Consider the following 26,927-nt stretch of genomic DNA (forward strand, 5'->3'; position numbering starts at 1 on the left):
TATTTGAGACAATAAAACAAGACTAAAATAAACACCCAGAGGAACTAATTAAAAAAACAGTTTTATTTAACATAAGAGCCCCTGAATTATTTTTAAAACAGCATAATTTAAGTGTAAACCATACATAAAAATATTTAATACTGCAGTCAAATTTAGGTTATTTATGTACTTTGAAGACTGAACAAATTATCACATGAGTCAACAGTTATTGACAAAACAATGACTTCTACATTCTTACTGGTCTTTAGTAACTTAGATATATTTAGAACTTCACAAGATAATGACATTTTTAAAATCTATGTATGCATTTTTAATAGTCAACCAAAAACAACACACTCAAACATCTAGAATACTGAGAGGTGAGGTTATGCATCTTATATTATTATTTATTGCAAGGCAATATTTTTATTTAAAAATAGTTAAGAATATCATGAAAAAATAAAAGCTCTGTATAAATTGCTGTATGTTGGGTTAATAAATTTGATAAAATCAAAATGGCAAAGCAGAAAAATATGCTAACAGGAAGGTTCACTTTCAAAAGTTCATAGAACTGGAATTACTGCAACACAAGAAAAAAAAATCTACAGATGGGAACAAACCAAAGTATTCTGTAAAAGCAGATACTTTTATTTTAGTTCATTTAAAAACTCACACTGTCTGTGTTCTTTAATGAGCAGCAACATAGAAACCAACCACATAATTGGTGAGAACCCTAGATCTCTCTCCTCCACCACAAATAATTTTTGTAGAATAGATATGAGGCACCATAGCAGAGGAATGACCCAACTCTGGCTGGGCCTTAAAGTGGTTGTGTCAAAGTTAAAAACCCAGGCATCTGGATTACCCCTAATGGGATCTGGCATCTTCCCTGTTATTTAGATAAACGTAACCCAAAAGACACTGACATACACCATATTGTGCACACTTGTCATATTTTTCCTGTGCATATTAAAACAAGCTTTTGGGGGGCAGTAGTAATTTTAAGAAATTAATAATCAATGTGCACTAATTTATAGCTGACACAAGCAGTTGGCTCAATAACAACTCTGCCAAAATGAATTAAATCTCCTGAATGAACCTCCTTGTTTATGTGTACTTGGATGCTTGCAATGATTCTTTAGGCTTATTTTTTGGTGAGAGAAGGGGAAGATTGATAAGTGGTCATGATCAGACAAGTACACATGTCCTTGTTAGAGAGAGGATGATTTTTCAGAAGAACAGTTGGCCCCTGATAAAAAATAAAATTTATTCATTCCCTCATGGCAGCAACTAATGTGCCTTGTTGGAACTCTAACACTCAGTGGTACAGTACTGTGTAATATATGAATCGATTCAAGTGACTATTTCTTGGTTCTGTATTCACAGCTACAGTCCACCCTTCATATCTGTTCCAGACCCTCTCCCCCACAGATAAAGAAAATTGCAGGACCGTGAGTCCCACTGATTTCAATGGTAGATGTGACATGAATGTGGCCACTAATGTGGCTTCATGAACACACACCATTGAAAGCAACAGGGCTTGCTGTCTGTAGATGGTTAAATCCGTCTGTGGATAGCTAGCCCGTGGATATTGAGGGCCCGCTGTACTAGCAGTGATCTGAATCCCAATGTATGGCAATTGAGAACTTAGGTAGAGGGCAGAAAACAGAAATGGGAACACATAAGGCAGCAAGTGAGAGGTAGAGAGGTAGTCAAAGAAAAAGGCAGAGGAGAAGTGAGTATAAGGGGCTAAAAATTAAAACTATTGTATATGTTTATTCCATTTATTAACACCTGGAAAAACTACCACCACCTGGTCCTATATTCACCACAATCAGTCGCCTCCAGATTTAAAGACAATATACTTGAAAAAGACCCCATTTAACACAGTCACATTCTAACAGCTTCACTGAGTATCACACTATGATATTTAATCAAACAAGCAGATCAAGAGCTCAATTAGTTTCATCTTTTACCTTCAAGCTTCTTCCCTGACTATCATATTTCCTTACTCCTCAAATGTCTAAGTAATCACATGAAATGGTAAACGTAAGGTGGTGTCCACTCCAAGAATATCTCTCCACAATGAAGCAGTAGGCTGGAAACTGAGCTTAAAACTCAGTTTTAAAGAAATACCAAAATTTTATAATGGTTTTCTAAAGAAACCTGAGAACATGGTTTTTTCCACCCATGCTATGTATTTAATTCAAACTTAAGCAATTTGAACTCAAGTATGACACATATTTGTCATTCCAACTCTTTACCAGGGCAAAATAATCTCACCTGAGAGAATAGCTAATGTGCTCTGTGAGGAGTAACTTTTAAAATGTATCATCCACCTACAAAACAATTCACACTTGATACCAATCAATACATCCTGATAGAGCTCACTTTCAGTTTCTTGCCACAGGTATAGTCTTATCTGCCTTTAAAAATTAGCATGTAAAAACACAGAGAACAGCCAGCTTTAAAAGAAGCTCTTTGTTGAAGTAAAAAAGCACATCCAACTCAGAACTCAATACTGCAGCCCAGGATAGTGGGCCATTTCATAACTTGTACGGAAAAAACCAATACGAATTGGGGCAAATTGCTGAGATTCAACTTAAAACTGGATCAGTTTACTTCCATTTTATCCTGGGGTAAGTAATATGGAGCTATGTTTCTATCAGAAAATCAAGGAAAACATTTAGCCAGCCAGTGAAACTACTTAATCATTGCATATTCTTTATCCATTACAAAAAAATAAAAATAGGAACCTGTGTGCAGTGATGATTTCTTTGTGTAGCAATCACATATGGTTACATTTCCCTGCTCTCAGTTCTATTAATTTATGTATTCTTAACTACTCTTACAGTATTCAAGTCAGGCTCTAGCTGCAGGGAAGAGAACAACAACATTAATTGTGACTTGTCAGTATGCGTTTCCCACATCCTAAGGTTTGAAATGTTTAGCATTTTCCCAAGAAACAGACTTTGTGCCTGAACATACAATTGAGTGATCCATATATACTGTATTTTTCACAACAATGGAGACCATTTCCTATTTTTTTTAACTTATCAGCCTTACTTATAGCCATTGGCTCTCTGGCTAAGACCAATATCATCCTTTGAGCGCCCCCCCCCCCCAATTAGCCTTTTTGATTCAAATTCCTTTTTTGTACCTTAGTTATTACTCAGCCCTTTATGTCTGCTACAGAGCTACTTTCAGGAATACCGAAAGAAATACCAACTGATTGAAATGGCATCTCTGGAACTATATACAATTATTATTGCAGACTGCTTTCTTTTTTGAGGGGGGTAGTGGTGAAAAATTCCACAAGGCAAATCAAATCTGGGGTAGTAGAAGAGGAAGTAGTGTAATGAATTAAGAACTGTTATAGATATAAACATCAAGCTGCAATAAGATGCTCAAGTCCTAAGGTTTGTTTGTTTTTTTAAAACCCTCTTAAGGTATTCCTCCTGCTTCACTTGGTGATAACTGGAGGTACTGAAATGCTATTCACAATGTCTTCATATTGAGGTGGTGGATCCAAGGGATTTGCAGTTTCGCTTCTTCTTATGCCATTTTCACCAGCAACTTCTTCATATGATGGTGGTGGGTCACAAGTTGAAAGCCTTATTGATAATGAATCTGTATGCCCATCCACATAGCTAAGATATCCCGGAGAGTGTCCATTACCTTCAAACATTTCTTCCTGGGGAGAATGAAGTATGCTGAGTGGCTGAGGAAGGGAACTTCTATCATCACCAATGGATGTATCGCCAGTGGTTCTGCTATGTGCATACATGGACCGTCGACGCATTTTCTTTTTGAACAGACATCTCCATGTGAGAAATATTATCAGAAGAATGATGAAAAGGCCAATGATTAATGGGAAGACAAGGTAAAATGGATACCAGTTATGTCCTGTGCTACTTTCTCCATGGAGTCCATGTGTGTACTCTTTCCAAAACTCCATCTAAAAACAAGTGAAAAGAAAGAAATTTGTTTTCTTCACCTTCAAATTAAAAGATAAAGTTAATTTATACTGCCATTTACACCAACAGATTGCATTTGTTACAGATTATTTGGTGCTGTGGAAAATATCTCAGAAAAGGAATGTTTCCACATAGCAAACATCTTGGCATGGTTGCCTCTCAGCTTGGACATTCCCAAATATTCTCATTTGAAATCACATTTGTTGCAACTTGCATTTATAGCCACATGTTTTGACAGTTGAATATTAACCAAATGTGCATACATGCAAGGGTAATAGAAATACATTTATACCAGTGGATTATCAGTTTAGCAGAAAGCATCTGACTCAGAGCAAATATCATCCACACCCAAAATATTAAGCTCCCCTGTTTCTGTAGTAAATCTTTGGTTATTAAAGTATGTTATTAAAGTTTGGTTATTAAAGTCCAACAACATGTTGGATGAATCAGACTCTACTTGTACCATACTTGTAAAATCTCATGTGAAATGTTAACACACTTTTTAATTTGCAGTAGCTAACTTACCGTCTTCTCATCATTTTCAAAAGCTTCTCTTGCCTCTTCTTTATCACAGCGTTCCTCATAGCATTCACGCTCAATGTTTCCCTGCTTAAATTCTTCCAAAAGCCCATTAGCCCGTGGGTATCTTTTTAAGACAGAATTGGCATTAGCCTCTGTGAGGAACACTGCAGAAAACAAGGAAATAGTTGTACCTTACAGGTGTAATATTGAAATTTTCAAGGAGTTCAGCATAAAACTAATATTCTGGAGCAAGAAAATAAATATTTTATTCCAAAATAAGTTTGAGTCTATTGAGTAACCTACCACCAGTAGTTAAAATGAACTGGTTTTGTTTATCATTTTTAACTACCGCTACTGGAACTGTCTGGAGAATGCAGCAACACTGAAAACCATTCCAGGACAGACTATGAGGCAAAACAAAGGCCTAAATCCAATTGCTATTTGCAACTAGAACAAACCCAATTAATCAATTACTAAATGGTACAAGGCAGCAGTTATGTAAATCCCATTGATTCAGTGAACCCACTCTAGCTGGGACTTACAATTGGATAGAGGCCTATAAAACTGTAAAGAATTGTAAAGAGATGACTGGTCAGAGGTTAACACAGTGGATTTTTTTTTAAATGAATATTTGGTTTCATTTGGAACTGGTTGGCATAGTCATTTGGAAGAGAGCCACTGGATAGAAGGAGAAGGGCTCAGAAAGTAACAACCCTTCCAGTTTGAGACCACTCTACTGGAAGATTAGAAAACCACAGCCAGTAATTTTGGAGAACATGAAGCCATGCTGTAAGTTTATGTTGAAATTTTAAGAATAGCCCAGTGCTAGAGGGATTCAAAAAGGATCTTCAGAAAGTAGGACCTTTTTTGAAACATCTTAGAAGCAACAAGAAGAGTCAGGAGCAGATGAACACTCATGACTGCGAAAGGCTGGCTGGGATACACGTTAGAGACATTTGGTTAGAGGAAAAGCTATTGAAAGCTGGAAAAAATTCTCTGGTACACACGTTTAGGTGCATTTAATCTATTCCGCCCATGATTCCATTATTTCTTAAATATATGCCTTAATTTTATTCACCCTATGAAGTTGTCTCTACTGGTGGTCTCCTCTCATGTCTTTCCTCCAGGAACCAAATTACTGAATTTTATAAAGTATAGATTATTTATTTTGGTGACATTAACTAAAAGGGAGGCTTAGCGCAAATCACTCCAGAAGCATGAAGGTGTGATAGCCAGTCATACTTCTAAAGCAGCGGTTCCCAACCTTTGTTGGGCCACAACCCCCATTGTGGGCAAAAGTCCTGCCCGCGACCTCCCTCATTGGTTGGGAGGCCAGGTAGGGGTGGGACTTTCAACCGCCTACAAGCCCCAGCAGCCTTTGCGGCCAGAAGTCCCGCCCCTACCTGGCCTCCCAACTAATCAGGGAGGCCACTGGCGAAGAAGGGGTGGGACTTCCAGCCGCAAAGGCCGCTGGGGCTTGTAGCCCTGTCCTTGTCCCCTTCTACCTGCGGGTGCCTGGCTTCCGTGGGGAGAAACGGAAGAGGAGGCGGCAGCCCCGGCCCTTTCCCCTTCCCCTCATGGGTGCCTTTAATGGCACCCGCGGGGAGAAGCTGAGAGGAGAAGGCGGCCCCGGCCCTTTCCCCTTCTCCTTGCGGGTGCCTTCGATGGCACCCGCGAGGAGAAGGGAAGAGGAGGCGGCCCCGGCCCCTTCTCCTTGTGGTTGCCGGTGCTAGCGCCAGCACTCGCAGGGAAAAAGAGAGGAGGGGGAGGCAGGGGGGAATCCCAACCTGGCGACCCCCAGGTTGGGAACCCCTGTTCTAAAGTGTCACTGAAGCGTCCATTTGCCTGTTCTGTACTGAAAGCATTTGCAGAGCAGCCATTTCTTCAATAACAGGAACTTCTGTTATGAAGAAATGGCTACTCCTCAAACACAGGATTCCTACAGCTTCAAGCATTGCGCAAAGCTAAAAAATGTGATGCTTTCTCAACCAAGAAAACACATCATATCTATTTAAGATGTTGGTAATTATCTCTCTTTGCATCAATATTATTCCATTACCATTAATCAAGAGATTACCAAACTAAATTCTGATTAACTCTTTATATAACTATAGGGAACCCTTTCTGTGGGCACACACCCTGTCGCCCTAGCACAGAGTTTGTCAGACTTTGTTACTAGAAAGCCAAAAGGACATGGCACTTTGAGATAAATAGTGTGTTTTGGGTTGCAATTTGGGCACTCAGGCGGGTTACATACCACCGAGAAGCAGTGCTGTCCTGCCGCCGCCACTTGCGGCGTCCGGGAGCCGCGGCTGCCACACCGCGGGGCTCCCAGATGCTCAGAGGAAGGAGCGCGGAAATCGCACTCCTTCCAGGGCCGGCGAAAAGGCGCACTATGCGCCGTGGCACGGCCTCAATACGTCACAACTGCACTGCCTCATATGGAGGCGGCGTGGTTGTGATGTAATCATGGCGGTGGCCGTGTGGAATGGCCGCCGCCATTTTGTGCATGCAGAGCGTGCACTAGGGTTAGGGGGGTGCGGAAGCACCGCCCCTTCTTAACCCTAGTATGCGCTCCGCGCGTACTTTCTGGCGGTTTATAACCCGCCTCAGTCTCTAAAACATTTGCCATCACTGAACTATACCATGAATGACTTTCACATGGACAATTAATTAACTAACTACTACTCAGTTAATTACTTGCGACAATTAATTAACTACTGCTACTATTATTATTTCTATCCTGCCTTTCCCCCTGTTCAGGACTGAAACAGGCTTACAACAAATTAAAAAAATGTAGTGTTAAAAATCTACAAGATATGAAAGTTAAAATGAGATTAAACAACCAGAGACTTAAACCAGACATATAGCATATAAAATTAAAACACACACACACCATAGTACAACAATTAGCAAGATTCTGCGCATTATTTGGTGGGATGGGCCTTATATATTCAATCATCAAATGTCTGTCTAAACTGTCTTGACTTGACTGTGAAAAGAAAGTAGGGAGGGTACCAGTCTAATTTCTCTGGAAAGGGAGTTCCAGAACCTGGGGGCAGCCAGTGAGAAGGCCCTCTCCTGTGTTCCCACCAGATGTACCTGTGAAGGTGTGAGACAGAGAGAAGCACCTCTTCAATAGTCTCAAAGTTGGTTCATAAGGGAGAATACAGTTCTTCAAATAACCTGGACCTGAGCTATATAAGGCTTTATAGGTCTTAGAATTATAGAGTTGGAAGGGCTATCCAATCCATCCCCTGCCGTGCTGGTCAAAGCTAGTACTTTGAAATGGAAATGGACCAGGAGCCAGTGGAGCTGTTGCCACAACTGAGTTATGTGTTTCCTGCAGCCAGTCTCCAGTTAGCAATGTGGCACAATTCTCTGGAGCAGTTGTAGTTTCCAAACACTCTTGAAAGGCAGCCCCACATAGAGTGTTATAGTAATTTAACCAGGATGTAACTAATGTCAAAATGGCCAATCTGGCATTTCAAGGAATGGTTGCAGCAGGAACACAAGCTTTAACTGTGCAAATGCACTCCTAGCCACTGCTGAAACCTAGACTTCTAGGCCCAGAGCTGAATTGAGGATCACACCCAAGCTGCAGAATAGCATCTTCAATTAGAGGATAACCCCATCCAGTACAGGCTAAATCCCTGTTCCCTGATCTGCCTTTTGACTGACCAGGGGCACATCTGTTTTGTCTGGATTAAGTTTCAATTTATTTGTTCTTATTCAGTCCATTACTGATGTCAGGCACCAACTTAGAACCAAATCAACTGTCTTGGTTTGTGGTGGAAAGGAATAATACATTTATGTGTCATGTGCATACTGGTTGTACTGAACCTCAAAACTCCAGACAAGTTCTTCCAGCAGTTCCATGTATATGCTAAATAGCATGGGGTAAAGAACCAAGGCTGAGGCAGTGAGCACTGCCTTTTGCACCTCCAGGAAGAAATGGAGCCACTATAAAACAGTGCCTCAAGTCCCATCAAGCAAGGAGATCAGAAGAAAACCATGGCCAACGTTATTGACAGCCACCAAAAGATTCAGCAGAACTAGCAAGAACACCACTCCTGACATAGGTCATCCACCAAGATGGCCAAAGCTGTGTTTGTCCCATAAACAGGCCTAAAACAAAACTGAAATGGATCTAGATCATTCATCTCACCCAGAAACTTCTGGAGGCGGGAGGCCACCACATGCTCCACAACCTTGCCACAAAAAGGGAATGTTAGAGACTGGACGATAATTATCCAGAATGATGGGATCCAGGGATTATTTTTTTAAATAATGCCTTTATAACACCCTCCTTCAAGCAAGCTGGAACTCTACCTTGTTTCAGCGAGGGATTAATCACTCCCTCTACTCACTCAGCCAGTCTCCTTCTACCTTTTATAAGCCAGGAAGGGCTAGGATCTAACTTTCCTGTAGTGGTTCTCACTTCCTCAAGAATCCTGTGCACATGCTCAGGTTGTACAAACTGAGAAGTACTCTTTATCATCAGACAAGGAGAGGTCAAAATTACATCCCCTAGATTTGTATCAATTACAGTCACCCCTCCAAGTCTGCTGACTTGAAAATGGCAGACTTGACAATCCAGGGAAGGGCAACCCGCCACTGAGGTGAATGAGGTAGGCTCCCGCGGTGTGTGCCCTATTCTTGCACAATTCATTTCAATGGGGCTTGATTATCTGTGAGTCTCCTAACTCATGGGGGTGGTGGTGTCTGAAACAGATCCCCTGCAAGTTAGGACTGTATAGCACCCAGGACAGAGCAGATCTGAGTAATTTTTTCTGCAAAATGTTCACAGTGGACTGTGAAGTGGTTCGGATTTTTCTTTCTTGGGCCTGTGAGTAAAAGATGCTGACCACTTGAAACAGCTCTTCATGAAACAGCTCTGTTGGCCAGCTTCTTGCAGAGAAGGAGTTAACATACACACGATGCAATAGCAGCAGAGAAGAAATTTGCCTTTGCTGCCTGTATTGTTCCAGAGGAGGCCCTCAAATAAGCTTTATCCTGTGTTGGATCGGACCTGCTCTGAGTTTTCTGCCAACATCATTCTAGTTGCTCTCTCACTTGTTTCATTGCCACCAGCTCCCTGGAAAAACAGGGGGCTGGTTTGGCTTCACCCTGGGAGAAGGTACACTTGGGCACAATTGTGTCCATTGTCCTAGTTATTTATGCATCCTAGGGGTCAGCCAGGGATTCAGCAGGGTCACCTGTCTAGGAAGAACTCCCCAAGAACCATCAGGAATCCATCTTGATCCATAAGCTTTGTGAGGTGGACTGTTTTAATATGTCCCCCACTCTTATGCAAGTTCTGAGTCCCAGCAAGTATAAACCACAACAGGCAGTGATCTGTCTATGACAACCAAATTATAGAAAGTCTTTTTACTCTTGGATCACCATAATCTCATCCAGTACAGAAGACATGGTCCAGAATGTGGCCAGTGGCACACTCATTTATTCATAGCCATTATTCTCCAAGATATTTTTGCACCCTGAAATTATCTTTCTTTCTTTTTCTGTTTTCCTCCTAAAAGTTAGGAGAGAAATATATCACATGCTGACTTTCTGACATAGCAAAAGCTTCTGTTGGTGCCAAAGTTAGTGTGTTCAGCAGTGCTTTCCTGCATCCTCTGCAATTTGTGGACAATTTGGAGAAGGGCATCTGTGCCAGCTGGACATCACTGGCTTCTGGCAACTTGATATACTGAGGGCAACTTAGTGCCAGATTTGGGGAGGCATGCTTGCAATTTCTCATCACAGATACTTTGCTATTACACTAGTACTGGAGAAACAACTTCATTCCAGCTAGGCAAACAAGATTATCGGCTGGGGTGGAGGGAAAAAGTACACGTGCATTTGGAACAAAAGCATTGGTCTAGCATTGCACATTCTCTAAACTGAGTGAAATCTCTATGAAGCATATACAGATACATACAAAGACTTACCATTATCCATATTTAGCACTGTCTCCTGGAGTTTCCTGGAACAGAAGAAGGAAGTAAGCTAGTATCAATATGAGGAAACCTCCCAGTCAGGGTGCATATTAAAGATTGTGTAAGTGTTATTAAATTACAAGCTAATAATAATAATAAAATATTTATTTATAGCCCGCCTTTCCTCAGATCAAGGCGGGTTACAGAAAGTGCCATTACAAGATAAAAACACAGCAAATATACATTAAAATAGCAATCACTAAATACAATCAATATAGCTAAGCTATTCTAAAGAAATGTCCTAGGAGTTTATCGCACTAGCGAGATCCTGCAGGAAAACGGTAGTTAAACAGGATTGAAAGTACATTTTAATTTAAACAAAACTTACAAATTTGGGGAGTTTATCACACTAGGGACTGCCCAAGTATAATAATGCAAAGTTAATCCGAACGCAAAGCAGAGAAAACCAGCAGCTTTTTTACTTTCAGGTTGTTCTGAAAGTAAAAAGCTGCCTTTTTTTCTGTTTTGCATTCAGATTAACTTTGCATTATTTCATGTTAACTGTGACATTGTGTGATAAACCTTGGGCATTTCCAGGTTTTCTGTGCTTTAAATCTCTAACTCCCATTTTCCTGCGGGATCTTCCTAGTGTGATAAGTTAACTAGGACAATCATATACTGTACAGCTGGGGGTGACAATCCAGGCTTGGGGGCAGCAAGCACACCTTACCAGAATTGGAAAGGCTAAATTTGTTTTTGATGATAGAGCCCACACATACTCTGGGAGGTGACTAGCAATTGTTCCATGTTTCCAGGGCCTCTTAATCTGCTTTAGACCCACAAAAAGGCCTACTCATCCCACAAGGGGCGAGCTCCTCTCCATGTGGCAAAATTGTACTTGGAAGTCCATCGAGGGCATATGATAAATAGATAAATAATTTTAAAAAACACTGTTTTAAATACCTTTTCATAGTTTTAGAGGGGTGGGGGCCAACATTGGCCTACCTAAAAAGGGAGGCATTTGTGAGAGCACCAGTGTAACCATGCTACTGCCAAGGTTGTTTTTGCCTCCAAAACATACTGAAGAAGGAGTTCTGTTGCTTAAGATATTGGGTAGGATCAGCAGTGAAAAGTGCAACAATCTTTTAAAAACAAACAAACAAAAACACATCAGTATTTGCCAGAACTGACTATGGCCAATCATTTAATGAAGTGCAGTCTATGAATTACAGTTAACTGTCATTCAGAAACTCTGTAATAGGTAGGGATGTTCATTAGCCACTGCATGCTTAACTTTTTAAGTTGGCTTTTAGCATGAATGTTATTCTTGGTGTAGTTATTTAAAGACATAGCCATATTAGTCTGGAATATCAGTATACAAAGAGATCTTGTTTGCACCTTTAAGATTAACAGAAAGGGAGAAGTTGGTAGCCTGAGCTTTCATAGACTTGAATCTACTTACTTAGATGTGTGCCCTCTCTTTCAGTTAGTCTCAAAGGTGCTACAAAATCTCTTTGCATATTGTGTTTTGCTAGTTAGCCTTTTTTATGAGATTCCTTTTTGGGGGTGTTGTGGTAGGGACATGTTTACATTGAAAATTAAATGGTTTTGGTGAATACTATCTTCCAGGATTACTAATTTAATATGGCTGATTAGACAACAAAGAACTCTAGGGTGGTTTACACACTGTAAGGACCACAGATCTATCTTAAAAAACTAGTTTTATGAAGAGCTGTTTCTGTTTAAAGAAAACTATGTATAACTTTCTCTGAGCTACTTGTTATCAGTCATTTCCAGATGGCATTTACAGACATAATAGCTAGCAATGAGAGGGAGCAAGAAGCTGAGGAATGTAGCTTAACTTTACCCAGTGGAGCATTCAGATGGAACTGTGTAGTGCAGGCATCATTTATGCTCTGCCCTACTGTGCCAGTTGACCTCTTGCAAGTAACACACTCCAAGGGTAGCAATAAACTATGTATAAGCAACTGTCTTTCCCTGCTAAGAGAGAAACTGAAACTGGCTAGTCACCAGTGATGTGGATTTCCCTGAAAATTTTAACTGGAAAACTTCCTGATGGCTTCAATAGATTTTCATCCAATTTTGTGCAACATCTAAATTCACTTCAATCTGGCTTCATACCCAGGTTTGGTGTGGAAACCGAGTTGATCATCTTACTACATGATATCTGATGCAGGAGAGAGGGAAAGTGTAGTACCATTGATGCTCCTAGACCTCTCACCAGCTTTTGATCCCACTGGTTATGGTATCTTACTGGACGGAATATGAGACTAGTAAAACAAGTTTCCTTTGGCAGCTCCAGGATATTTTCCAGAGGCAGACACTGAGTACTTTTGCTTAGCAGCAAGTAAACTGTTCTATGGTGTTCATAAGGTTCCACTCTCTCCCCTATGTTTTTTCAGTATTTACATGGGTGAGCTTATCAGGGAACCTGGGCCAAAATCTCAGCAGACTATTGCTGTCATCTAGAGCTATCTCTCATTCTCAACAGGGGCTGTGGAAGTTCTGGATTACAGCTTGATGGATTTATGTTCCCCTCCCTTTTAGAAGTCATGAGTACTGAAACTAAATCACTGCAAATTCTTTGGCCCCATATCACTGCTATACGCCATTAACCACTTACTATTCAACAAGAGACAGATCTAGTATCAACTACTGTATATACTCGTGTACAAGTCGACCTCACGTATAAGTCGAGGGAAGGTTTTAGGATCAAAATCTTGGATTTTGAAATGCCCCCTGGATAAGTCTAGGGCAGAATTTAGGAGACAGATTTTAAGGTTGGTTTCCAAGTGGAATTGGAGGGGCGAAAAGAGAAGCTTGGTTTTCAGAGGAAACACAAGGAGGAGGAAGAGAAGCAAAGGTTTGGAGATCAGCTTGCAAGCGGTCTGAAATACAAAGTGGCAAGGTTTGGAGATCAGTTTGCAAACGGAGGGAAAATGGGGAAATGCAAAGAAGAGGCAAGGTTTGGAGATCGGCTTGCAAACAGAGGGAAAATGGGGAAATGCAAAGAGGAAAAAGAAAAGTTTGGAGATAGGATTGAGAAGGGAATCACTCCATGCACACTCACACTGGTGCATCGCAGCTCTTTCAACAAGTGCTGCCGAGGCACGGAGAGTGGGACATCAGGGCTACTTTTTAAAGGATCTTTATGACCATTATTACTGTTTGTTGTTGGTGGTGTTAACTGTTCTCCAGTCAATCTCAAGCCATGGTAACTGCATTGACCCTTGTATAATTCGACCCCAGATTTTAGGGTCAATATTTGGGCATAGATTTCTTGATTTATAGTTGAATATATACGGTATATCCCTCCTGGGAACATTATTACTACGCCCAATAATACTATTACACTATATGGTGTCAACTGATGTGTAGATAAGTGACAGTCATTATATTGCTACCACCAAGCCAGCAATGTATCTTTCAACTCACTGTTACATATCATAACATACAAAGCGTAAATGGGAGTAGCACCAAACACAATCACAGCTAAATAAGATACTGTGTACACTCTTTCCTACACCTAGCCCTTTGTACAAAGTTTGTGTTACTTATCAGGGGGTTATAACCTAGGTAAGTACACATTAAGCGTTAGAAAGATGTGTGAAAGAGCATAAGGACTCTTACTAAGTGCATTACAATTACAATGTATCAAAAAGGCAGTTAGATCCCACTCCCACCCTCATGAGAATTTTGTTAAAATGTAAAGCAGAAGCCCATAACATTTTTTCGCTGTCTGATAAGGTACATGTTTTCAACCAACACAACAGATGGGCTTTTGTTCACATAGAAGACGTGTAATTCTTTTGAAGCAAACTGAGGGTGTTTAGATGACTGCTTTACATTCTTGTGGGATATCAAAATTATTCTTTTTTGTTTTCTCCTCCTCTCCCTGTTTCAGGGACAGCAATTTAAAAAAATCAGGAACAGCAAATACATTCTTAATTTAACACCAAAAAAGTTTCAAAGTACTGCTGAGGGAGAACAATAAACTAAACAAATATTTTACATTCGGTTTCCTTTTCTGACCGAAGATTATTTATTTACCTTGATTTACACCATTCAAAAACAACCAGACTTTAAAAAAAAACTTTCATTAAACAAAGGCTTTATTAAAGTGTTTAAAACTGCACATATTCTAAACTTTCTTTGCCAATACAAGAGCTTCATTATCAGCTTCTTGAAATACTGATAGAAATTAATAGGACATAAATTTTCTTTCAACTCATAATTTCAGCAGGACAGAAGCATGACTATTTCTGGATTTGGACCAAATTGTTAAGAACAAAACACAACTTACTAAGGTACTATAATTTCACATATTATTTATTTGTTAAACCATTACTCTAAATTTGAGTTTACAGTGAAGTAAACTGATTTTACCATCAACATACTGTTTAGAATCTAAAGAGAAAAATATATAAATCTGTTAGTTATCTATGAATGACACATAAGGTGATAAATGTATCTGTTAGGTATCTAACAACTGCACCTCATGAGAGGGCTGGAAGAACCAACCCTTGGCTAGGTGAAGCTGTGTTGACTTCAAACCACTATCAGCCTAAAGATATCAGCAACTACTTAGCTGGAGGAGGCTGACCTGGCATAACTCAGGCCCTCCCTTGTTGTGAACCTTCTCCACTCCATTTTTGGCTCTTCTGGTTGATCTAAGCTGGCAAGGCAGTTGTGCCAGCAAATTCTTTTGCCAGACGATCTCTGATACCAGTCAGTAGAAGTACGAAAACATCTTCCTTTAAATTGTGTTCAGTTCACCACGGATATATTTGCTATTAAAAAATGAAAGCTAATTCTGAGACTGAGGCTTCCACTGTTTGTGAAACTGGAATTGACCAGTGGCATCATGGGTGGTGGTGGTGGTGACACCCCAGAAAAGGGGGCGACAACCGGTCACTGCTCTCCCCCACAGGCATAACTTGGGACTGTGCGGGTGCCACTCTGAGCCATGGGGGGGTCTCCTGCCCGGGGGGGGGCAGGCAGCCATTTCAGCGGCCTATGCAGCACTATCTAGGCCTGAGTGAATGCTTCCCTGGCCCCAGAGGTCCCACCTGGAAGTCTCACCCCAAGTAGTCCCACCCCCACAGTGGGTGACACTTGCTGTTGGATCCCCACTGGGATTGACTGTAGATCTAAGTAACCTCAGTATTTCATTTGGTACTAAAAACTCACAGAGAGTCAGAAGTACTTCAGTTCCTACAGCATAACTGACATATATCAAGATTAAAAGAAAAGCTCCACTGGTGGTAAATCAAGTAGCAGGTGGTTAGTAATTGATGAAACCCAGCATCTCCTTGCAGCAATTGGGAGTAGTAGCCCCCTAAACATTTAATTCTATCCAGCTGGCACTCTAGTTGCCTGTTGCTGGTTAAACAGGGCCTGAAGTGGGATGTATCCTTCCTTCCAAAGGTGAGTCCTATGGAAGATAGTTTCTGAAAGCTCATAATAGTGTGGAAGCAAACACTGTGTTTGAAATGTACAGTGGCATGACCCATGTCCCATCCCAATAGCTATGAAATCTGTCCCAGCAGGTTGCTAAAAGAAAGTCAATGGTAAACCTTTAATGACCAAGAGAAAGTAAAAGCTATTAATACTGCTCATTAACTATAAAAAATCCTGTCCATGCCACTGTGCAATTGTCAACACTTGGACATAATGTTAACAATGACTCCCAAACCCATCTGGTAGCAAAGGCCAAGCTTCCTACCCTTTGCGAAAGTACATTTCAGTGAAGACCTGAAGGAGGAATTGCCACTAATTCTTCCTTGGCAAGAAGCTTAGCTAAGGGGAAGGGAGAGTCTTCAAAGTTTAGAGCTCCTACTGTGACTCAGGCATCAGAATGACAGTAACAATATACCAAACATGTATTACAAGTTGAAACCAGCTCAGCAGAAATAAACATCTCTCAGTTTGATGGTGTTTATTTACAGGTAACTAGTCACTAGACTGCAGTTATGCACAATAAACTTCATGTGATTTTGTTAGTATTTGTTTTGTTTTGAATGTCTGTTTTTAAAGTGGAGGTTATTATTATTATTATTATTATTATTATTATTAACCTTTATTTATCTATAGTGCTGTAAATTTACACAGCGCTGTACATACGTACAATCTTTTAGTTAGATGGTTCCCTGCCCTCAGGCTTACAATCTTTTGTCTTTTTTTTATCATTGTTCATGATTTACTGACATGAACATCAGTTTTTACTTGCTGCAGCAAAACATGGAAAGGTCAATGGCAACATATCAGCAACCAGCATTATTTCTGTGTTTCAGCTGGAGTTTGTTTCTTAGGATCTAGTTTAAAGTACAAAATGATCATTGCAATGCTTGCTAAGTGGCTAGCACATAGGCCTGTTACAGACTGCCAAAATAAAGCTGCTTCAGGTCTCTTTGGAGGTATGCTATTTAAATGATGCATGGGTCCTAAGAGTCCGGAGGTCGCGCCAAAGCCACACTCCATTCCTAAGCACTGGAGTGCAGCTTTGGTGCAGCTTCCGGATTCTTAGGATGCATGCATCATTTAAATAGCATACCTCCAAAGAGACCCGAAGCAGCTTTATTTTGGCAGTCTGGAACAGTCCATAATTTCCCCTGCCTGTTATGGTGTAGGAACTGAAGTACTTCTGAATCCCTGTGAGCTTTTAAATGGAGTTTTTAAAGCAGTCTGTTAGAAAAGTAATATATATACAATGCCCATGGTGTGACTCTGGATTTCTCTTGGGGCATGGCTAGGGGGGTTTACATAATGCCCTTCGTCATGTTAGGAACTGCACCTTGCCCTAGCTTGTAGGGCACTTGCTTAGAACTCTGAAGTAAAAGAAGATTGCTATTACTGTGAACTCTTTACATGGCTCAGAAACTGAGTTAGTGCACAACTGTTTCACATTTTGCAACGGCTCAAAGACAATAATCATGTCTTCACCAAATAACTTAGTCAGTTTCATATTCTGAAGTCACTCTTCTAAATTAAATAGAAACAAGACTCCTACAATTGAATGGCCTGGAAAATTAAAATGCTCCTCTATATGCTTTTCTGTCTTCTCTTCCTTAATGTCAAGTTTGTGTCCATTTAATCTTCTCTCTAGAGAAGTGTGTTCTGTTTATAGCTACAGATATTATATCATCCCAAAAGCAAACTTTAAAAATGGGGTTGCAGTGGGAGATACCACTACAGCTGAGATACTGCTATAAACACTTGCCAGCACCAACTTTTCTCTACATTTGTCCCAGGCCATGTCCCCCACCCACCAGGAAATTGGAAAAGCTACATGCCTGCAGATATGAACAGGAGCACTGTAAAATATCTCTTCATTCACGGATCATAGGAAAAATTGACTGTTAGAGGGAAGTGGAGGACTAGGAAACTTCACAACTCCACATTAGGAATTTACTAAACAATACTGCTTTTGTACAGGAAACTGCATGTCTGGCATATCTACTATAGTGGAAAATCCATGATGTACATGGTGACCCTCAATCGTATCTGTCTATCTAGAACCACACCCAGTACACTATGCCCCATGATGTATTGTACAGTACTGAAGTAGACAGCGGGTGTTTTTTTAAAAACACATTTGCTTTTGTCCAACAAAACAAAACAAAAACCTGAAGAGTACATAAGCTAAGTACATAAGGGAATCTTATTTTTACACAGACCAAATGTCTTGGTTTATTAAGCCACAGTCAGTAGATTATCACAATATGCCAACATGGTTACTGCATTTTTCTTTACTGCAGCCATTTCAGAATGTTCTATTCCTTCTTTAGCATTCCTTCTTTGCATTTAGGTCTATAGATCGAATTGCAAAAATAGCTAACTCGGCATAGTGTTAAGGCCATAGTTAGTCTGAGGAAACAGATATTTCCTGCTCCAAGCTAACTAAAAATACATTTTGTTCAACAACTACTGTCTGTCCAAGACAATCCCATGTACATTTTTATGAAATAATGAAAACAGAATACACTGATAGAGTCACAACAGTGTAATATGCTTTTTTTCCCTTCTGATTTTTCTCTAGAACACAAAGTAAAAATGGCTGCTGCAATCTCCCCTACCCTTTTTTGCTACTCCAGAAAATAAGCCCACCCTTACTATAGTAAAACAACTACTTAGATCAGGGATGAGTGACAGACTAGGAGTGAACTGGCCCCTCAAGATATCTTGGAGGGCTGCATTCCTTGAAAGAAAAAAAGTAATATAATATAAAAACTAAATAAAAAATTAATAATTAATTTTAATTAACATTTACGTTCAAAAATTAAATGTAGCATCTCTCAGTTTGATGATATTTATTCCCAGGTAACTAGTCACGGGATTAAAGTCATATGCAATAAACTTAATGAGTTTTTGTTGCTATTTGTTTGGTTTTGAATTTTAAAAAAACCACTTCTGGGCTTAAGAAGTAAGGGGATTGTCTCCTTGTCTACTTGTGCCCCCTTCTCCTTATTGGATCCACGCATCTGCAAAAAGCTACAAGCATTTGAAAAAAATCAAACTTGGCTTAGGTTTGCGAATTACTGAGCCAAAGTTTCCAAAGTTCTCTATATAGCCTTTCAGTTCATCTCCTCCACTTTTCAATCTGAAGTTGCCAGGAAGAGTTTCAAATGGGATTCCAATGAATACATTTTTGTGGCTGTAAATCCCAGCCATGGAGAGCAGAGTGAAAAGGCCCAACTAATTTCACTGCTGCTATTCAGTCTAACCCTTTATGTCAAGAGCAGCAAACATTTTTTATACTTTTTTTAAAGGGCAAGACAGTCTCTATTAGGAATGACTAACAAGAAACCAGAATATTAAAATGGCTGATAGGAAAACTGATGCCTACTGTCAACTATGAGAGGCAGAATCCAACACATTTCATAGCTCCTAGACACACACTATAGGAGGCTATTTGGGACATGAATGGGAAGACTGTGCATCAATTTGTATCTTTATTGTTGTTACTCCTAGTAGATACTTACTTGTTTCAAGGAAAACTTTTATTCTGTTACTTTTAGTGCTTTTTTAAAAAATTGTTTCTGATTATTTGCTAGCCTTCTTGACCTTTTAGAATAAAATATGTGATCTAATTTTATACCAGTCTCCCTCAACCTGGTGCTTGCCAGATGTGTTGGGCTACAATTTCCAGAATGACCCAGCTATGCTGGCAGGGAGTTGTAGTCAACATCCTTGGAAGGCCCTGTATTAAGGAAGGGTGGTTTAAACAAACAGGCAACAGGCTGGCTAGAAATGTCACTTGGGATCTGAGTACTGATTTAGGAGTTTATCACACAGGATTTATGCAGAAGTTTGCAGAGACAGGATTTAAAATGGGAAAATCCCACAGAAGTGGGATTGTTTTTTCACAACTTCAATCAGGCATTAATCCACACAGAAAGTGGACAAAATCAGGCACTTTTTACTTTTGGGATTCTCCTGAAAGTAAAAAGCGGCCGATTTTGTCCACTTTCTATGCAGGCAATTTTTGCATTAATGCTCAATACCCAATGCTGATGGAGACAATTGTATAATTGAAAATGATCCCGTTTTGCAGGATTTTTCCAGGATTTAAATCCCATTTCTGCACAGGATTTAGGCACTTAGCCTTCAGTGTGATAAACCCCTTCATCTGTCAGGTGTTTCCTGGCTGGCAGCCATCTTTAGATTGTAATATCCCAATTACAAAGTATATACATTTCAGGAGGGAAAAAAGCTTTTTCAGTTTTAGCAGAGTAGGATTACTCCCATGTGAATGAATGTGGCTGAAAATATAATTTAATTTTTACCTGGTAAATTGATTCTTAAAAGTCAGAACATGCCACAAACCATCCTGGGCATTAAATACTGTTTGAAAATCTGAAATTCTAGGCCATGCCAACCACTACCATGTCAGGATGCAGAGGGAAGCCATTGAAATCCACAAACACCTGGACAATTTCAACAGAAAAGAGGAAACCCTTAAAGTAAACAAGGTTTGGCTACCAGTCCTGAAAAATAGCAAGATAAAGATTCAACAAATGCAAATGAGAAATCTCCCAGCAGACAATGAACACTATCAAGCAGACACTGGGGCTTTCCAGACTGGTGCTTTGCGCCGGCCTGGATACATGCTAGGGTTGCCCAAGGGTGGTGCCACCGCACGCCCTGCAACCTTAGCACGTTGCGGCAGCATGATAATGGCGGCGCCCTGTATACACAAGCACCGCCATTATGTCACGGCTGTGCTGCAGCCAAATGGCACAGCGCAGGCGTAACATCCCTGCGATGCTGCAGGGTGAAACAGAGCTCCTTTTTGCCGCACACATCACTGGCACGGCCTTTATACAGCCACGCCAGCGATGCGGAAGAGAAAGGGGCCGAGTGGCCCCTTTCTCCCCTTCCCAGCAGCTGTCAGGGTGTCCTTGGGGCATGAAGTCCTAAGAACACACTTTACCAGGCCTTGGAGAAGTGGCATTTTGCCGCTTCCCCAAGGCCTGGAGATGTGGTGGATTGGGGCCTCTGGGGCTGCTGCTGCAGATGCCCAGGCCCCAATCCAGAGGGGAAAGGGGCGGGTGCAGGCCACCTCAAAGGGGTGGTCTGGATCCCACCACTAATCCTCTTTTGCAGACCCTCCCAGCCTGAGGCCTGCCATTAGCAACAAAACTATACACATGCAAATCACTCCTGCCTTTCCAGGTTACACAATATACATGCCCAAGTCCTTTCCAGGCAAGCATTCTCTGAAGATGCCAGCCACAGATGCTGGTGAAATGTCAGGAAGAAACTCTTCTAGAACATGGCCACATAGCCTGAAAAACTCACAAAAAGCCATGAAAGCCTTTGATTCCTCTGAACAAATCTGGCCAAAAAAATCTCATCAACTGGAAATGACTTGAAGGCACACAACAACAACAATGTATGTTTTAGAAGATTCCAATGTATTTTTCAATATGTTCAGAGATCTATATGTTGTCTGGATAAGTAGATTGCGTGTTGTGTTAGCTGAGAATTTTCATTTGCAAAAACAAAACAGAGATGATGCTGAAGAGGCAGTGTGCTCACCTTTTACTGCTACTACTGAAATTCTTACAGTGACATAGCTGCTCAGATGTCCTGATCTTCTAGTAATCTGTAAACGGGTTTTATTATCTTACCTTTTTTTTAAATTATTTTAAAAATATTTAAAATATCTAAAAATATTTTTGAGAGGTATATTATCTCTGAATAGCTTGAAAGGCCTAAGAACGCCAAGTGCACAGCCAGGTTACCTGTTCAGGGGGGCACTGCAGCAGGTTTAGTCAGGTGAAGGAATGTCTCAGTTTTCAACTACCTTTTCTGAAAGCCCCTTCCCCACTGGGATTTATAAGAGAAAACCTAAGAACACCACTGATATGGTTCTGGTTATCACATCAGTGATATGGATTGGGTTATCACATCAGTTAATCATAGGAGTCACTACTTTTTAAAAAAAGAACTACACCATTATAAAAACAGGTCTTACTCAAATTCATTCAGACACATTTTTGGCAGTTGCATCTGATATGAGGGTTGGTACACAAGTATTTGTGTACTTGCATGAAAACCATAGTGGTTTGAGTGTTGGACTACAACTTTGGAGACCAGGGTCTGATTCCCTGCTCAGTCATGAAACCCACTGGGCGTCCTTGGCAAGTCACATACTCTCACCCCCAAGAGAAGACAATGGCAAACCTCCTCTGAACAAATCTTGCCAAGAAAACCCCAATAGGGTCACCTTAGGGTCACCATAAGTTGGAAACACCTTGAAGGCACACGACAGTAACATACCTAGAGCTGTGTACATGTCACAGACATTATCTGTTTATTTCAGCCCCATCTGAAGCTAAAATATGAATCCCATTGTGGGGGAAAGGTGGGATATAAATCCTGGAAATAAATAAATGTGCTAACCAGCTCAAACTGCATACTTTTGTGTATTTTTTTATGAGGAAGGAATGTAAATACATGCCTTTACTGTCTGATGCGGTGGATTAATCTGTTTTCTGATGTTCACACAAATACGTCGAGGTGCCTCCACACGTCAAATAAGAAATCTCATGGTGGCTGCTGAAAGCATTTGAAAAGCAGACTTGATTTTGCCCAGGCATCGTCAGCAGAGAGATATATCAGACACTAAGTAATTGAACGCCGCTGCCACTTGGCAAGGGAAATGTTTTCTGCAGCAAACACAGAAGTACAATGCCTTCTTTTTTCCCCCTGGGAGGGCTCAGGGCAAAGACAACACACAGAAAGGGCTGGAAGAGGTCAAGGCTCCAAGTACCAGACACAATGGAGGCCAATTTCCTGGTAAACTCAACAGGGCTGGGCTTTTGCAAGGAGAGTCCTTCTCAACATTGTGAAAGTCCAGGAAAGAACAGGGCTTGCTTTAAAGTCACTTCTTTCAGAGGAGTCCTTCCAGTGGAAAGATTAGAAAATGAACTAAAGCCAATTACTATTATTTCATAGTTATTTGTACCAAAATTGGGACTCAAGACAAGTGTCTGCCTTAAACCTTGCCATTTCTGGGTTCATTTCAATATCATTGGCATTCCTTGGGTGCCCAGGCTCCATCCCAAGCAGAGGGAGCCAAGTGGCAGCATCGGCTCCAGATACATTCTTTCTCTTCCACAGCTAACAATGTGGCAGCCACAGGAAAAGGGTTCCTGATCAGTCTCCCCTGGGAATCCTGCATCCACAGCTGCCCTGGCTCAAGGCCATGGAATTCTGGGGGTTGGAGTTTGTTGTGGGGCCCAGAGTGGGCAGTTTGGGCATGGGGTTTGTAGTTTGCTTCAAAGTCTGTCAAAGAGCTTTGGGGCCTCATTGTTGTTGTGTGCCTGCTGGTCCTTTCTGACTTATGGCGCCCCTGAGGCGAACCTATCACGGGGTTGTCTTGTCACTTTTCTTTCTCTGAGGCTGAGAGAGTGTGACTTGGACAACCTCACAGGGTCCTTGGCAAGACTGATTCAAGGGGGGGGGTGTATTTATTTAAGATTTATTTATCTGAGGTCTATTCCCCTCCCCAGAGAGCCTGAGCCTTGCCCAAGGTGCACCCAGTGGGCTTCATGAGTTTCATCGAACAGTCCAGCCCTCCAACCCCGAAACTCCCCAGCCCAAGAGTCTGCAAGCTAGAAGCCCCAGCAGCAGGGCCAAGGTCCGCTTGAGTTCTGCACTGAAGGGGAGACCCCCTCCCCTTCTTCCACTCCGGGCGACTCCCTCCCATCCAGAGGACCAGCCCCCAGAAAAAACAACAGCAGCAAGCGGAGGCCCTCCCCAAAGACTACAGGAGACGCCTGCCTCACTCAAACCTCCAAACCCTCCTTCTTTTAGTCAGGCTCCAAATGGAGGACCATTCGGAAAGCCCTTCCTGGGCAGGGAGCGGAAATGTAGGGCGGGCCCTGGAAAAGGAGGACTTGCTGGGCTCCCACCCACCCCTTTCCAGGACCCTCCAAATCTGTGGCTGCACGAGCCCCGCGCCGTCCCTTCGATAAAACGCCCAAAGCAAGCTTTGTTGGTTGGGAGCTTTTAAAAAACATTTCCATGCCGTGGATGCTTGAACCCGTGGATAAAGAAGGCCAACTAGAGCACCCCCGGAGCTTGCCTTACCTGGCCCTGGCTCCTGCAGTCTAGCGCCAGTCTGCCGCCGCCGCCGCCGCACTCCCTGCCGCGCGCTTTTACGCAGGCGCTGCGCTTGCCTTGCCTTGCCTCCCCGTCCCTCCTCCTCCTCCTCCTCCTGTGATTCCTGAAAGCTGGAGGGGAGGGAAACCCAAAACAGAGGGAAGGGAAGGCGGGAGTGGAATGCCCAAGCTCAGCAGGAAAGGAAGGCGCCGCCCCACAAAGCTGGGGGACTCCTCCTTTCCAGCCCTCAGGCCTCCTCCTCCTCCTAAGAAGAGGCCAGCAGCCTGTGTGTGTTTGCTCCTGCCTCCTCCACATTTGCTGCTTCACACAGATTTGATTACTTTATTCTCTTTAGGAATCTCTAGCTCCTCCAGAGCAGCTCTGGGGCCAACTTGAGCCAAAAGTCACACTCAAGGACCTAGAGAGTCCTAGAGACACCACTCTACTAGGCCTTTTGAGCCCCTCCAGGGCAATTCGATGGTCAGGCTCTGGCAGATATTGACCACAGAGAGGCATTGGAGCACCTAGAGATGCCTAGAAAGCTGTTCTCTCAGGTAAAAACACAGTATTTTTGTTGTTTGCAGTTTTCCTACATTCATGGGGGTCCTGTGCCCCTAACTTCAGCAAATGCAGAGGGGCAAGTGTACTATTCTCAGGAATGGAGAGCCTAAAAAATGGTTATGCCACTCATTATTGTGACCATCCAAGCTGCATCCGCACTGCAGAAAGAATTCCACTTTTGCCACTACTTTAACTGCCCTGGCTCAATGCAATGGAATTCTGGGGTTTGTGGTTTTGTGAGGCATTTAGCTTTCTTCCTCTGTTCTGGTGCCACAGTAAACTGCCATTCCTAGGATTGCCTAGCACTGAGCCAGGGCAGTTAAACTAGTCTCAAACTGGATTGTTTCTGCAGTGTGTTTTGAACCATGACTCAATACCAGAATCGTTCACACTGGGAAAATAATCCAGGATAAATCCAGATTAAATCTCTGTTCACACACATCCCAAATGCACACAATTAAGTTATGGGGGGGGGGGGAGAGCTGCCAAAAAAACCACTTAATCTGGGATAATCGATACTGGGATTTTCGAGTTTTTAAAAAAGATCAGCATCATTAGTAAATTTACAGCGCTTTATAAATAAAGGTTAATAATAATAATAACACTAGTGTGAAAAACAGATACAAATAGACCTGAATAGACCCAGGATAAAATGCTGCATACCAAAAAAGGGGTTCTGAATGCATTCATATAATCAGCTCCATCTTTATGCGAATGCTTGCACATGTGAACAATCGAATTTGCAGAGATGCACATAGATGCAGTTCCACAGTGTGAATAACAAACCCAGAATGCATGAATGCAATGATTCACATTATGGCGCGTCATGCAAATGATCCTTAGGATTTGTGGATTTGTGAGATATCAGAGAGGCTCTGGTGCCCCAACAAACTACAACTCCCAGAATTCTGTAGCATTGAGCCATGGCCATTGAAGCAGGGCAAGCAAAAATGGAGACATTACCAAACAAACAAACAAAAAAGCTAAAAACAGAAATAGAAATTCATGTTTATTAGCCAGGTTCCAAACTGAGGATGTTTTGAAATTCTTCCTGGCATGAAGGTTGAAATATAGGATATAGGGGGAACGTGAATGCAAAGAAGACAGCGGCTCTGGCTTGCTTACCATCCTGGGCAATCTCAGCAAGGCAGCTTTGTCACAACAGATACTGGAGTCAATGGCAAATGACCTATTAACTTTCACAGGTTAGCATTTTGATATTTGTAGATGTACTGCAGATAGATGAGGACTTAGGGCTTGTCTACACAGGTGAAAAAACCTGACAAACTTTGCAGTGGCCACAAGATGAGCACACAATGTTCTCGATGATTCACAGGGAAGTGAATTTGCAGGGAATGTGGCTTTAATCCAGTTTCTAAAAAGTCACCTTTTACTCTGAACTACTACTTCTAAAAATCCAGATTTTCCTGTTTGTGGCTGGTGCTCCAAGGCAGCTTCAGTAGGGAGACCGGGTTGGGAGGGGGTTTTGTGGAAGGGACTGGTTGGGTCTGGCAAACCTGATATGTGCTGCCATGTTTTTCTGCCTTAATGCCTGTTCAGCCATGACATTAATGGTGAGGGTCTAGATCAGGCTACCCCTTCCTCTCTCCCCCCTGCCCAAGGGTCAAGTTGGCTTTTATTCTTTGTAATCTTCCCTCACTCCAATCCATCCCCCATGCGATCAGCATCGAGTTTTTATTTGTGAAAGGAGCATGTGTATGCCTTCTGCCTTCCCTAATCATTTGCTCATTCACTTGTGCAGAGATCTCATGCATTCTCAACCCCCCCCAATTGCTTGCTCACACATATGGAGATCTGCATTATAGTAGGGTTGCCATAACCGGCTGCAACCGGGTTTTTCCCGGTTTTGGCGGCACCTGCCCGTTCACTGCACGGGTGCCGCCCAAACCGGGAAAAGCCCGGTTGCAGCGGGGTTGCGGAGCAACCCGGGGGGTCTCGCTGCCTCCTCCTCCTCCACCGCGCATGGCCGTGCGCGGAGGAAGAGGAGGGCAGCAAGGCCGGGGCGGAGGAGGCTGCAGGGAGGTGGCACTTCCTGCGCGCAAGCCGTGCCAACCTCCCCGTCTCCCTGCAGCCTCCTCACTCCTTCCTGGCCTCCGCGGAGGCCTCCTCACCTTCCTGGCCTCCGCGGAGGCAGGAAGAGGCGAGGCCCCGGCGATCACCGGCAGCCTCGCGCCTTCCTCCTCAGCCTCTTGGAGGCCGGGGAAGGAAGGGAGGCCCCGGCGATCGCGCGAGGCCTGGCCCTTCCTCCGCGGCCTCTGCGGGAGGCCGGGGAAGGAAGGGAGGCCCCGCGATC

At 42.2% G+C, this 26,927-nt stretch overlaps 1 protein-coding gene across 3 annotated transcripts; it reads right to left on the bottom strand.

Annotated features, from left to right (window-relative positions):
• Nucleotides 1-44: 44 nt before the first annotated feature.
• On the bottom strand, nucleotides 45-24,166 carry PRRG1 (proline rich and Gla domain 1). Of its 3 annotated transcripts, none has more exons than XM_042459315.1 (4): nucleotides 24,041-24,166; nucleotides 10,433-10,467; nucleotides 4,482-4,642; nucleotides 45-3,937 (listed from the first exon to the last, which is right to left on the bottom strand). In XM_042459315.1, the coding sequence occupies exons 2-4, from the start codon at nucleotides 10,440-10,442 to the stop codon at nucleotides 3,443-3,445; spliced, it is 666 nt and encodes a 221-aa protein (XP_042315249.1). In that variant the 5' UTR covers nucleotides 10,443-10,467; nucleotides 24,041-24,166; the 3' UTR covers nucleotides 45-3,442. The 3 variants fall into 3 exon arrangements, with proteins under 3 accessions (XP_042315249.1, XP_042315250.1, XP_042315251.1); XM_042459316.1 differs by lacking the exon at nucleotides 24,041-24,166 and adding an exon at nucleotides 22,413-22,467; XM_042459317.1 differs by lacking the exon at nucleotides 24,041-24,166 and adding an exon at nucleotides 20,227-20,309.
• Between the last annotated feature and the right edge of the window lie 2,761 nt (nucleotides 24,167-26,927).

Source organism: Sceloporus undulatus, chromosome 3, assembly GCF_019175285.1.
Source record: "Sceloporus undulatus isolate JIND9_A2432 ecotype Alabama chromosome 3, SceUnd_v1.1, whole genome shotgun sequence".
Classification (NCBI taxonomy): Eukaryota; Metazoa; Chordata; class Lepidosauria; order Squamata; family Phrynosomatidae; genus Sceloporus; species Sceloporus undulatus.